This window comes from Crocuta crocuta, unplaced genomic scaffold (genome assembly GCF_008692635.1).
Source record: "Crocuta crocuta isolate KB4526 unplaced genomic scaffold, BGI_CrCroc_1.0 scaffold431, whole genome shotgun sequence".
Taxonomy (NCBI): Eukaryota; Metazoa; Chordata; class Mammalia; order Carnivora; family Hyaenidae; genus Crocuta; species Crocuta crocuta.
The window spans coordinates 2,017,156-2,030,454 of NW_027528859.1; the positions used below are offsets into that span (position 1 = coordinate 2,017,156).

Below are 13,299 nucleotides of genomic sequence, written 5' to 3' on the forward strand. Positions count from 1 at the left end.
CATTTCCAGTCTTTTTTAAATGGTTAGGCAGTGATGCTTTTTCTATTAGGGCTGCAATTTTAGCTCACATATCATTTTGTAGTTTGCCTTTTTCACTGTTAATATCTCCTGTGCATTTTCTCCAGCATAACCGCCTCTGACAGGGGATGCCCCATGCCTTCCTGTCTGCTCGATTCCCTTATTGATGAGCATTACAGTCGTTTCCAGATTTTTTACATTACAAGTGAACTTCCTTTTTCTACATAACACATGATGCGCATTTCTGGCTACTCCCTTCAGATAGAGTCACAGAAGTGGTGTTAGTGGGTAAAAAGGAATACGCACTTTTAACAACCACTTACATTTTCCACTCCACAGAAGCACTGACCTTCAAGAGCAGCCTGAAGGGTATTTCCAAGCCTTACCCTTCCCATCACCAGCAGGTGAACCAGAGGCCTTGGTGTCCTGGGAGCCCCTGCAATCGGCTGGTCTCAGCATCAAGGAAGAATGGGGAATAGGCTGGAAGAGATTATTGGCCCGAGTAGAGGAGGGAGGATGGGGAGACCAGAGATCACTCGGGGTCCACTGTCCCCCAAACAGACTGCCCATGGCCCCTCCATCCAGTCAGTCCCCGAGCCGTGTCTTCCTGGAACACTGCTGTCATATATGCCTTCTTACTCTGGTTGTCAAGGCTCCAGGCCAATGCTAAGACCTCTCTGCCTACACTCTGACATTCTCTCATTCCAGTCAAAGATGCCAGAAAGCTCCAAGGCCAGCCCTGACCGTGTCACTCTCCTCTGTCACCCTCAACAGCTCCGCATTGCCCCCCCTTGCTCCAGAATCAAGTCCCCAGTACGGCGTTGCGTTTCAGGGGCCTCGGGTCTCCTCAAAGAATGCCGTCCACCATCCAAACTGTCTTTCTCCATTCGCACCCTGAGTCCCAGCCCCCCCCTTACCCCCCGCCCCCGCATTTGTATATGCCTCTTCTTCCCCCTGGAACTCCCCTCCCCATCCCTCGGGCCCTCAGCAGAGCCCAGCCCAGGCCCACAGCACCCACAGCCCAGCCTGCCCTGGATGCTTCTGGCCTCTGGACCGTGGGGTCCTGCCAGACAGGGGCCACGCCCCACTCAGTCCCGGCTCTCCAGTGCAGGCCCAGAGCCTGACTCAAACCAGAAATGTTTCTTGAATAAATGAGTTAAGACCAGGATCAAGCAGTGACCTTTTCTCCTATATAATAATGCTTTTGCGGGCACCTGGGTGGCTCAGTCTGTTGAGCATCTGACTTTGGTGTAGGTCATGATCTCGCGGTTCGTGAGTTCTAGCCCCACGTCAGGCTCTGTGCCGACAGCTCAGAGCCTGGAACCTACTTCAGATTCTCTCTCTCTCTCTCTCTCTCTCTCTCTCTCTCTGCCTCTCTCCCTCTCACGCTCTGTCTCTCTCTCAAGAAAAAAATAAACATTAAAAAAAATAAAAAGGAAAAACAATGCTTTTGTCCATGACAGAACTAGTCACCAGTCTGTCCTCAACACTCATCAGTGACTCTAAAGAGGCAAGCCTTCACTTGCCTCCATCCCTTGTCTTCCAACGTCATCCTCAGGGTTATTTTCCGTGTGGAATGAAGCCTAAGGCTCAGCTGGAGTCAGGCCCATGGTGTGAGCTCCGCAGGGGGATGCAGGTGGAGCCAGGGTCAGGAGACCAGACTTCTGCGGACAAGGAAGGAAACAGACTCAGCGGGGAGGGGTGGGGGCTGCCCAAGGTCACGCCAGGCCAGTGGCAGAGATGAGCCTGAACCCAGGGCTCAGGGGTCCCCACCTGTGGCGGCGCTGCCGCAGGTGCAGAGCCTGCTGTGGGGGAGTGGACGGGGGACTGGCAGGGAGGGTCTCTTTTCAATCTACCTTGTCCTTCCAGCTCATCACTCTGAGAACAAACCCAGACGCAGCAACCCAGAACAGGCGGTTCCAGTTCACTCAGAATCAGAAGAAGGAAGATTCTAAAACGTCCACGTCAGTCACCAGCGTGAACCAAGCAAGCACATCCCGCCTAGAGGGCCTGCAGTCTGAGAACCACCGGCTGCGAATGAAGATCACGGAGGTACTGCCCTCAGCAGCACAGCCAAGCCAGGGCCCCGCCTCTGGCTCGAGTCCTCTGCCCCAGTCTAGGGCTCCCTGACCTCACCCCCTCTGGGACACCCCCCACCCCGCATCAGGCTGTGCAGTGCCACGTGCTGGGGTTACGGCCACCGGAACCAGGGGGGACATAAACCAGACAGGATCCCCTGGCCCGGGCTCATGGAGTCCAGCAATGCCCCGATTCAAGGCCTCCTCAGAAAGGAGTTCTTAGGGGTGCCTGGGTGGCTCAGTTGGTTAAGCGTCAGACTACGGCTCAGGTCATGATCTCACGGTTTGTGGGTTCCAACCCCGCATCGGGCTCTGTGATGACAGCCAGCTCAGAGTCTGGAGTCTGCTTCAGATTCTGTATCTCCCTCTCTCTCTGACCCTCCCCTGCTCACGCTGTCAATCTCTCTCAGAAAAAAAAATAATAATAAAGAAATAAAGAAAGGAGTTCTTAGAGATTTGTGAGCTCCCAGATTATAGGAGCTTCCTAAGTGTGCAGGGACTCCCCCCTTAATGTGTCACTCTCCGAACCCAGTAACCACCCTCGTCTATATGAGGTACAGTGAGACAGGAGGGAGTGAAGAGAAATTTTTCAGACAGGAGAGTTTGTTGTAGCAGACCTCACTGCTCTCAAGGGTCCTTAACTCGTTCTTCAGTATTCCAGAGAGACCACAGCTAGATTCCTTTGTGCCCAAGCCGGACCTCAAATTCTGGATTTTCTGTACCTAGGAGGGGAGACCAAATTACTTTCCCCTTCCATACACCTCTCTTTCGGTTCACACATTTGACTGGCCCATGGTCTGCGGGCTGCATGTTTCACAGAGAACTTATGCAACGAGTGGAATGGGGAAGAAACAAGGGAGAGTGTGTTGGACAGGATACTTGCTAAGTTTCTGTAACAAAGAGACCCCAAAATGAAGTGACCCAAAGAAAGTGTGGTCGTGAGGACATTGGTCCAGGCTGGCAGGGAGCTCCACCTCCATGGCCTTGGCTGGCTGAGGTCTGTTCACTCTTCCTGTGTGCCATTCCCCAAGGCAGGTTCCTCACAAGCACAGTTACAGCTGAGTGGAAAGCAGGTCCTGTCCTCAGTCTCAGGAAGGGAAGAGGAAGTCCACACGGGGCTAAGCAAATAATATAAAAATTGTACACATGTCTTGGCCAGAACATACATGATCACACTTGGACACGGGGGAGGCTGGGAAATGTAGTCTCTAGCTGGACAATCGTGAGGAAGATGTGAGACATAGGGTAGGCCATCCGAGTAGACACAAGATGCCCAATAAAATTTGAATTTCAGACAACCAATCGTAGTTTTAGTATAAGGATGGCCCGTACAATAGTTGGGATATACTTACAGTAAAAAACAATAATTTACTGTTACCTGGAATTCGAATGTGACTGGGCATTCTGGATTTGTCTTTGCTAGATCTAGTAGCCTTTGGGGGGGCTCACCTTAGGCCGTCACAAAGACCCATTACACAGTTGTCTGTGCATCGAAAGCTGACTGCTTTAGGATGGGATGGACCCCCATTTGCCACCAGAGCAAGGTAGGAAAGGATTCTGACCCTCAAAACCCACTGCTGATTCTGTATTCATACCATATCTCTCTGTGCCTAGAATCACCATTTCTTGACATTTGGCTTTTACTGGCACACTCCAGCAACGGAGTTCACCCACTTCAGGAAACGTGAAACCAAAGCCACTGTCAAAAGCCCTAAAATGTTGGGTTGTTTTTCCTGGAGCCGAATCACAATCTGGCCTCCTTTGATCCTAGACCTGCTGTTTGAGTCACACAGAAAAAGGTAGCTCTCTCCTCCTCCACAGGAAAATGTATTTAAAAATTAATGGCTGTGCTCTTTACAGCTTATAACTTCCTCTCCCTTATACTATAATAGGATGCTTGCTGCCTTCCCCAACTACCACCCCCTGCCCAGCGCACGCACGTGTGCACACACGCGCGCACACACACACACACACACACACACACACACACACACCAGGCTTCTCAATGGCTGAACAGCGCCAGGGCTTGCACTTGATTCTCCTATAGCCTGAAGACACCTGCAGTCCCTCTTCTGAAGGGGCCCCTACTGGCCTGAGCATCCGTGTCAGTGTGAGACTCCCAGTAACCAGCCCGCAGATCCTCCCCTGCAAGGGCCCTCCTAGGTTTCAATAACAATACTTAACAGTAATATTATTGTAGTAGCAGGCTACCCTTATTATGTGTCAAGGACTGGGCTAAACCTTAAATGCATTATCTCATTTAATCTCCAGAATAACCACAGGAGGTAGGTACTGTTATCACCCCATTCTACAGATGAAGGAGTTGAGACTCAGTTCTCACAAGGTGGTACATAGGCAGTAAGGGACAGCTCTGAGTTTGCCCCCAGGCCTGTCCAACTTCAGACCCTGGGCTCTGACACTGCGGGACCCTGCATCCCCGGGCTTGCAGCTGCTCCCTCATGAGGGGCGCAAGCCTGCATTGAGCACGGGGTTGCCAAGCCCAGTCCCCTTCCCTCCCCATCACAGCTTCAGCCGCAGGGGCCCTCCGCAGCTCTTCCCTGCAGGCCGCCACCTCTCTGGCTCTCAGCGCCCTCCTGAGCCAGCCGGAGGCCCTGTCCCACCGCCCTGTGAGCCGGGGAAGGGACTGGGCCAGGGGCCCTGACTCAGACGGAACCTTTGCCTTCCAGCTGGATAAAGACTTAGAAGAGGTCACTATGCAGCTGCAGGACACACCAGAAAAGACCACCTACATTAAACAGAACCACTACCAAGAACTCAACGACATCCTCAACCTTGGGAACTTCACTGAGAGCACAGGTAGGAGGAGGCGGGGCCCCTGGAACGTGGGGGCCTGGGTATCAGATCCCAGCTATCCACCTTCCACTCTACAGATGAAGAAACGGAGGCTCGGGGGGTGGGGGGAGGCTGATCTGAAGGCAGAGCTGCAGCATCCGGAACCCATGAGCTGGGTTCTCTTCCTTGGTACCTCAGGTTCCGGTGACACTCATACATGACAAGGCCAGCATTCCCAGTGTTCTGAGTGAAGCCACGTTGTTCCTAATGAATAGTTTGCCTCATTTCTCCCAGCGACATTCCAGCATCGAATGTGCCGTCTCCATGTATAGGAAAGGAATGGTCAGTAAGAACTGACATGACACTCAGTCTCCCCACCCACTTGGGCAGTGCAGGCCAAAACAACGCCATGCAGTCTTTGCCTACATTTCAGCAACATTTCCAAAGATCACCAATGTTGTAAAGAGTGTGTGGAGGGGCGCCTGGGTGGCTCAGTCAGTTAAGTGTCCAACTTCAGCTCAGGNTTGGAAATCAGTCTGGCACATCCAAATGTTAGATGCTGAACCTCTTAATTAACAATACCACTAGCAAATAAGTCAGTCAGAGGAGGACAGATACCATATGTTTTCACTCATATGTGGATTTTGAGAAACTTAACAGAAGACCATGGGGGAAGGAAGGGGGAAAATAGATACAAACAGAGAGGGAGGGAGGCAAACCATAAGAGACTCTTAAATACAGAGGACAAACTGAAGGTGGATGGGGGGGGGGGTGAGGGAGAGGGGAAAATGGGTGATGGACATTGAGGAGGGAATTTGTTGGGATGAGCACTGGATGTTGTATGTAAGCCAGTTTGACAGTAAATGATATTTCAAAAAACAATACCACTAGCAAGATCTTGCCCCTGGGAAATACTCCCACATGGGCAAAGATGTTTACACGTGCTGTTTGCCCGAACATAGTTTGTAGATGAGAAAAACTGGAATTAACTTAAATGTTTATTATTTAGGGAGGTTTCGTTAGTGATGATACAACCAAACAAGGCACATAATACAGCTATTAGAAAGAGGGGTGAATCTATTTGTGCAAATATGGAGGGATCCCCAAGTGAAAATAGCAAGATGAAGACCAGCATTATGATACACATAAATGCACACACACATGCACATATGCATGTATGTGTTAAGTGCATTTTTTAAAAGGTTTAGAAGAACAAACACCGAATTATTAAGTCTCCACCTGTGTGAAAGGGAACAGTATGAGCAAAGTGAGAAGGGATTCTTCTCACATTTCGTTTAATGTACTTCTCTATTGTTGGCATTTTGTCTTTAACATCTGTTCACTAACTTGCTATACAGTTATTTTTTAAATCAATGAAAAATCTTTACTTTGTTTTTTGTTTTTGTTATAGCTTCCTTTATTATTACACAAGTAATAGCATTCTTATTTATAAATCAAGTTATAAAATTTTCACTATATAAGATGTTGATTGCAAAAAAAAGTTTAAAATGAGATCAGTAACAAGTGAATTGAAAGAATAAAAATGACTCCTAGTAATTTTAGTATCTTGTAAAGGTGGGCATTTCAAATTAGTGGAAGGAAAGGAATTATTCAATAAATTTAATTGGGATAAGTGGATAGCAATCTAGAAAGGAATCAAGTTAAATCCCTACCTCACACCTTACATAAAAATAAGTTCCAGATGGATAAAAGATTTAAATGTGAAAATTGAAGCCATGGAAGAACTACAAGAAACCATAGGATAATTTTTTTTATAATCTCAGATAGGGAAAGGCCTTTTCTCAGTTTGAGGCAAAAAACAGAAACCACAGAAGAGGTTGATAACTTTAACTACAAAAAAAAATTTTAACGACACAAAAGGCATCATAAGTAACCAAAAAGAATCAAACAAACTAAACCAAAAAAATACTGTAACTCAAGTTACAGTAGCTTACTTTCTTATATATGGAGAAATTTTATATAATTTATGTAAAGTAGATATAATTATATGCAAATTAATAAGAAAAACGCCAACAGCACAAAAGAAAGATGGACAAAAGAGAGTTCTCATAGAAGAAAGCGCAAGAGGTTCATATATTTATGAAAAAATGCTCAATCTCACTCCCTATTAAAAGAATGCAAATGACATCTTTAGTCGGATACCGTTTTCACCAGGAAGACTGGCAAAGACGAGAGATCAAATGGTGGGAGAGTCTGAGGAGACAATGGGGGAAATGGGCATTCTTAAACATGGCTGGTCGAAACAAGTTGTTCCGACCCAGTGCTTCCACTTTTGGAATTTATCCTAAGAATACGCAGTCAGCTGTCATTATTCACGGGGATTACATTTGATAAAGCTGCTGTGAACCGTGAGTGAATTGGTGAGCATTAAACCACGGCTCCCTGGGGAAATGCAGGGTTAGGTTCCTGCAAGGCTCTCTCAGGTTCGTATTTCAGTCAACCAATCAGTGCATAACTTTGTTATATGTGTGTTTCTGTTTGAAGGCATCTTATTTAATATATATTGTTGATTCATTAACATTGGCCTCATGCTCAACAGCACTAGAACGCATGCCTGAACGAAGGTCATCTAACCCGTGGATTTTGTCAGGCCGGTACACCACAGCCTTCTTGCACATCGGCATGCGTTCTAGTGCTGTCCACCATAAGGTCAGGGTTAATGCACCAACATGGTGTGCATCAGAAAATGCCCACAAAAGCATTACGGGTATTGATTTGGGGTAACAATAAATTTTAGTGAGTAGGAGAGTTCGCAAATACAGAATCCATGAATAAGGAAGATCCACTTTCCTCACGTGGGGCAAAATAACATTCACAAAGTTTGCTTCCACCAGAGCCCCCAGAGCCCCCAAGTGGAGGGGGGGGGCAGGTTTTTATATTTTATATTTCTCCAAATCTCCCTAAGTGGTTCTGAAGCAGAGGGCTGAAGGTATCCATGTCCTCACATTTTGTGGCTTCTCAGTATTTCTTGGAATGGAGACCCCATACATACAGGAATATGTAATCTATTATTACTGGAAAAATTCAGATTCATTGCAACTTCTTTATATTATAAACAATGCTGATTTGAACATCCTGTGTATAACTTCACACACAGCCTTTATCATTTCCTTAGGTTAACTCCCAGAAGTAAAAATTCTGGGTGGAAGATAGGCATGATTTTTAGTGTTCGATGCTCAGTGCCCCGGAGAAAGATTATGCCAATTTACACTCTCATCAGCAGTTTATTCTTCTCAATCCTTGGCAATCTTATGGATACATATTGTCCCTCGGAGCGTTTTTTCCTTTGTCATTCCTTCCCTATCCACCAGTGAAAAAGTCCTTTATGTTAGAAACTCTCATTTCCAAGTTATGTTGCCTACATTGGTTGACTTGATTTCCCCCCTTTTATCTTGGAGAAAGGAAATCCCCCAAGATACCATTTCCATCCCTGACGGGAAGCTTCTGGGCTCACTGCCTTGCTCCTGGGAGAGCCACTGCAGAAACCACAGCTCTGGAAGGATAACGGGCTCTTTTCTATTCTCTCTCCTTGGGCAGCATCCTAAAAAGAGTACATTTTTTTTTTCATTTTTTTAACATTTATTTATTTTTGAGAGAGACAGAGTGTGAGCAGGAGAGGGGCCGAGAGAGAGTGAGACACAGAATCGGAAGCAGGCTCCAGGCTCTGAGCTGTCAGCACAGAGCCCGGCACCAGGCTTGAACTTAACAAACCGTGAGTTCATGACTTGAGCCGAAATCGGAAACTTACCCAACTGAGCCGCCCAGATGCCCAAAAGATCGCATTTTTTAAAAAACGAAGTTAACAGAATGTGTTGTGATATTGTTGTTTTACATTCAGATGGGGGAAAGGCCATTTTAAAAAATCACCTCGATCAAAATCCCCAGCTACAGTGGAACACAACAGAGCCGTCGCGACCGTGCAAAGATCCTATAGAAGATATAAACTCTCCAGAACAGTAAGTACTTCCTCCTTGAGAACTACTGTGGAAGAGTCCATTACTCCCACACACAAGTTTCAGTCTGCACCAGGTTTTCTCATGCATCATTTTATTTGAGCTCCACAGCCATCCCATGATGCAGGTCAAATCACAATGCTCATTTTACAGATGAGAAAACTAATGTTCATAAGGGGGAGGTGACTTGTCAAAGCTCCCCCAGTTTCTAAGTGTAGGAGATAGGATTTGAACTGGGGTCTGCCCACCATCAAACCTACAGTAGCACACTGCCTTTGTTGTGTATAAAATTTAACCTTCCTCGGTGCACTGATTCCACAACTGTTTACCAAGATCGACTGTGTGTCAGACATAGAAATGAAGAAAACAGACATCCGTTCCTTCACGGAGCTTATGTTCTATCTGGTGACAGAATAACTTCATTTAAAAACCAAAACGTGGTGTATTAAATCATAGATGCTTTGGAGGAAAATAAAGTAGGGAAAGGGGTGAAGGGCCATAATCTTATAGAGAGCCATCAGGAAAGAGTCAGCGAGGTGACATCTGAGCAAAGAGCTACCGGGACATTTCCATTAGCTTTGCTCTCATTGGTTAATTGTTAGTTTTTCCTTGCTTACGGCAGCTTGGAAGCAGAGATTAGAAATGTCAGCACTGAAACGGGGTCCCTGGGAGGGGACAACCAGCAAAGACAGCCAAATCACCAACCGTAGTGTAACTTGGGGCCCCCAAGTCCTCCTTGGGCCTCCTCTGTCCCCACCCATCTCAGGACCCCGTCGGTGCCACACATGCAGACCAGGGCACGCCTGTTGGGATGAGGTGGCCCTGTGTGAGTTGATCTGCTTCTCTCACAGAGCACTGCGGTTTCCCAGAAGAAGCAGGAGACCCATCTTTCCTAGTTCTGGCTTTGTTTCCATGAGCAAGTTACATAAACCCTGTCCGTCTCCCTCGTCGTTATAATGAGAATAGCAGTACATCTCGTACCTACTGGGTGTCTGTGAAGATCTGGGGGGTGAGGGGTTCTCACCCTGAGCAGTCAGGCACTGAGGACACAAAGAGGCCTAAGGATCCCAGGAATGCAGCTTCCCAGGTACCAAGGGGAACCGCACAAGATTCCGATAAGGTGACTTTCTGCCCAGGGGCGACTCTGATGAGAAGCAGGTCCGGGAGAGAATGGCAGCAAGAAGGGAGTGAGAAGGCTGCTGCCTTTCCCCGGCTGCCGGGAGCCACACACCACCCCTGGCTCCCAGGGCTTTGCTGGCTGTGCCTCTGGAACTTTACCCAGAATTCTGGGAGCTCAGAGGAAGACGGCGCTCACTCTCAGAAGAGTTTACTTTTGGGGAAAGTAGCCTCCAAGGGGTCGGGTTTGGGTGGAGAGAGGGTAGAAGTTTCACCTGGAGAATTAGGCAAGAGACAGATCTTAGGCAGCCCTGAATGTCCCGTCCCAGGGCTTGGAAAGATGACACTAGTCACCAAAGAAGATGAAAGAGCAGGAAGGAACCTATTGGAGTCAGCCCAGCAAGAAGGGCTGAGGTCCTGAGCAAGGCAGGGGGCAGAGGAGCCCAAGAGGAAGGACAGAGCAGCGAGAAGCCTTTCAGTCCAGCAGGAGGCTTGCAAGAGTAGAGAGCGTGAGAACTGTCCGTGTCGGCAGCCAAGCCCCATGAGATGTGCACGGAATTTATTCTTAGGAATCACCGCATGCTCAGGACGACTGCATCCCCTTTGCTCATTATGTCCCTGGCTATTTGCAGGGTGGTCGTTGACAGGTGTAGGCCTGCAGTAAGTACCTGCTCAGCGGGTGAGTGCTTACATGATGGGATGGACAGATCTTGGATTCAAGAGAACTTTCCTACCATCAGCTTAGCCACAGGGAGTCCACGGAACATTCTAGTGAGCAGCCAGATAGCCTTCGCTGAAACTCCTCTCTCCCTTCCTCTCTTCCTCTTCCTCCCCCCAACCCCGTCTCTCTCTCTCTCTCCCTCCCTCTCTCTCTCTCTCTCCCTCTCTCTCTCTTTCTCCCTGCCACAGCATCCAACGCCGACTGTCTCTCCAGCTCCCCATCCTCCACCACGCCTACCTCCCGTCCATTGGAGGCGTGGACGCCAGCTGCGTCAGCCCCTGCGTCAGCCCCACCGCCAGCCCCCGCCACAGACATGTGCCACCCTCCTTCCGAGTTATGGTCTCGGGCCTGTAGGGGTGGGAGGCCTGGGGCCGGGGCCTCCCCCGGGACAGAACCACACGGAGCAGAGGCTACGGGATCACTGTCCGCTCTGGCTGCGGAGAAGCTGGGCGCCGCGGCTGGCCTTGTGGGACTGCTCGATGGCACTCAGGTGGACAGGATGGGGGCACTTGGCACCTGACCTCGCGCCTTATTTGTGAAGTTTTTATTCTTTCACAAAGAAGAGGAATGGAAATGACTTCTTCCTTGACGTCTGCAAAGGAGGAGCTGGGATATTTGAAACTTTGCAAAAAACAAAAACAAAAACAAATCCTAGACAAGGAGAGAATCACTTGAACTCCAGCTAGAAGTCACCGAGTGTCCCTGAGCAGCCTTGAGGAGAGGCGAGGGGCTTCCGGAGAAACCGTTCTGCCTCTGCACACGCATCCCTGGCTGTGGCCCCCCAGGCCAGCCCGTGTCCCCTCTGGGGAAGGAGATGGGCAGGGCAGCCGGGCCCCCAGCTGCCCGTCCCGCCAACCCCTGCCTTCCTGGAACAGGGAGTCCGCAGGGCAGCCAGGTGGCCCGAGGGCTGGGGTACGGGGGCAGGCTGACCCGCATGCCTCCCGGTGGGACCTTACTCTCTGGTAAATGCCACCCATTAACACAATAACACCCGTTCCGGGACCGTGGGGATTTAGGGCACGTCACTGCAGACCTGCTCTGCACCATTCACCGACAGTCGGTCATGCACCCACCACGTTGGCCACGTCCCTGTGTTTGTATCAGGTGTTCCAGTAATCAGGGGGACCGCCCGAGCTAACCATGGAATGTCTGTTCCCAGCAAACACGCTAAAGAAAGACTGTGCACTTTAACCTCTCATCAGGGCCCAAGGGCTGCCTGGGGTTGGTGTTTCCCACTGACTTTGTTTCTGACCAAAGTGAATCGGGCATTCTGCTAGAAGGCATCCCTATAGTCATAGGGAGAGAGTGGCGAGCCGAGGGCTCCCCTTGGCTTCCTGCAGGTGGCCTTCCATCTGGACGGGCCGGGAGCTCCGCCCTTGGGAGTCCTGGTGGTGAGCAGTCAGCACACTAGTCCTCTTCATCACATCACTCTTCCCTTTCAGCCGAGCCCCAGAGAGCACTGGCCTGGGAGTCAGACAGTCCCGGGCTCAAGTCCTCACTCCATGGCTGACTCCCTCCATGACCTTGCGAAAGTCACCAGTGTCTCTCTGAGCCTCAGTTTCCCCTCCCCAGCAGATTGGGGTTGAAATAACAACACCCGTCCTGCCTACCTCACAGGGTCACTCTGAGGATCAAAACTTGATCTCGTCCAGGAAAGCTTCATACCACACGGTGAAGCAGCCCTGACCCGTGAGGTATCAGGATGACCATGACCTTCAGCCCTCACGACCGCCAGGGGTTTGGCCCAGAGGAGCTCCCAGCACAGCCCCTCTACCAGCATGACCTGGTGGAGAGAGGCTCCCAACGACTTTTGTGACATTCCTAGACAGGTTCATTCTTTGCTAAAGAAAGGCCTGAACGACAGCGTCCAGGACATCTGCACAACTGAGCGGTCGCTCACTCCCTAAAGAAACCTAATGGCAGCTTCAACAGGCAGGCAATAATCTCTTCCCAGACCACTGAAGTCAGGAATATACAGCTGTCACCACCAGACTTTGACAAAAGGGCCCACAGGAATCCTACCATCGCCAACATTTCAAAACACCCTCTTTCACGTAGCGTATTAGCTTTCCCCTCCCCTTCCCCAGAGAGAGGTTATGGAGGTACTGTAGCTTTTAGGGAAAAAAAAATATCAACACATCACAGGTCAATTTGAAGTCATTGTCTGTTTAGGCACTAAAAATCGGTGTTGTCACTCACTGTGTATTACCAGTATTTACTTGCTTTCTTGATTTCACCAAAACCAGATTTAATTTAAAGGACCACATTAATTTTTCAAAGGGAGGGAGATAATTCATTGTACATAATGTATACACACACACACAAATATACCTGTAGAAATATTATTCCAGCATAGCAGGAAAAAAAAAAAAAAAAAGAAACAAGTATTGGACAGTCGGAGGTGAGTGTGTGCGTCCGTGACCCGTTTTGACCCCTGAACGTGCACAGTCTTCTAGGTTAACCCACAAAGTACATTTTCTGTCTTAATGATACTGTAGGTTCACCCATTTTTTTTAATTTCCCTGCAAATAACAAGACCCACAGAAGTGACCCTAGCTATTTAACGGTTCTGTTCTTTTATACGCAGCAAATACACCAT

At 48.9% G+C, this 13,299-nt stretch overlaps 1 protein-coding gene across 1 annotated transcript in view; it reads left to right on the forward strand.

The window, feature by feature from the left end:
- GABBR2 (gamma-aminobutyric acid type B receptor subunit 2) overlaps positions 1–13,084 on the forward strand; it is a 351,725-nt gene extending 338,641 nt beyond the window's left edge. The window contains exons 21-24 of the mRNA XM_077756059.1: positions 1,888–2,070; positions 4,784–4,913; positions 8,749–8,866; positions 10,889–13,084. Of these exons, the coding sequence (XP_077612185.1) occupies positions 1,888–2,070; positions 4,784–4,913; positions 8,749–8,866; positions 10,889–11,054 (597 nt within the window). The 3' untranslated portion in view covers positions 11,055–13,084. The remainder of the gene's footprint in view (positions 1–1,887; positions 2,071–4,783; positions 4,914–8,748; positions 8,867–10,888) is intronic.
- Positions 13,085–13,299: the final 215 nt, after the last annotated feature.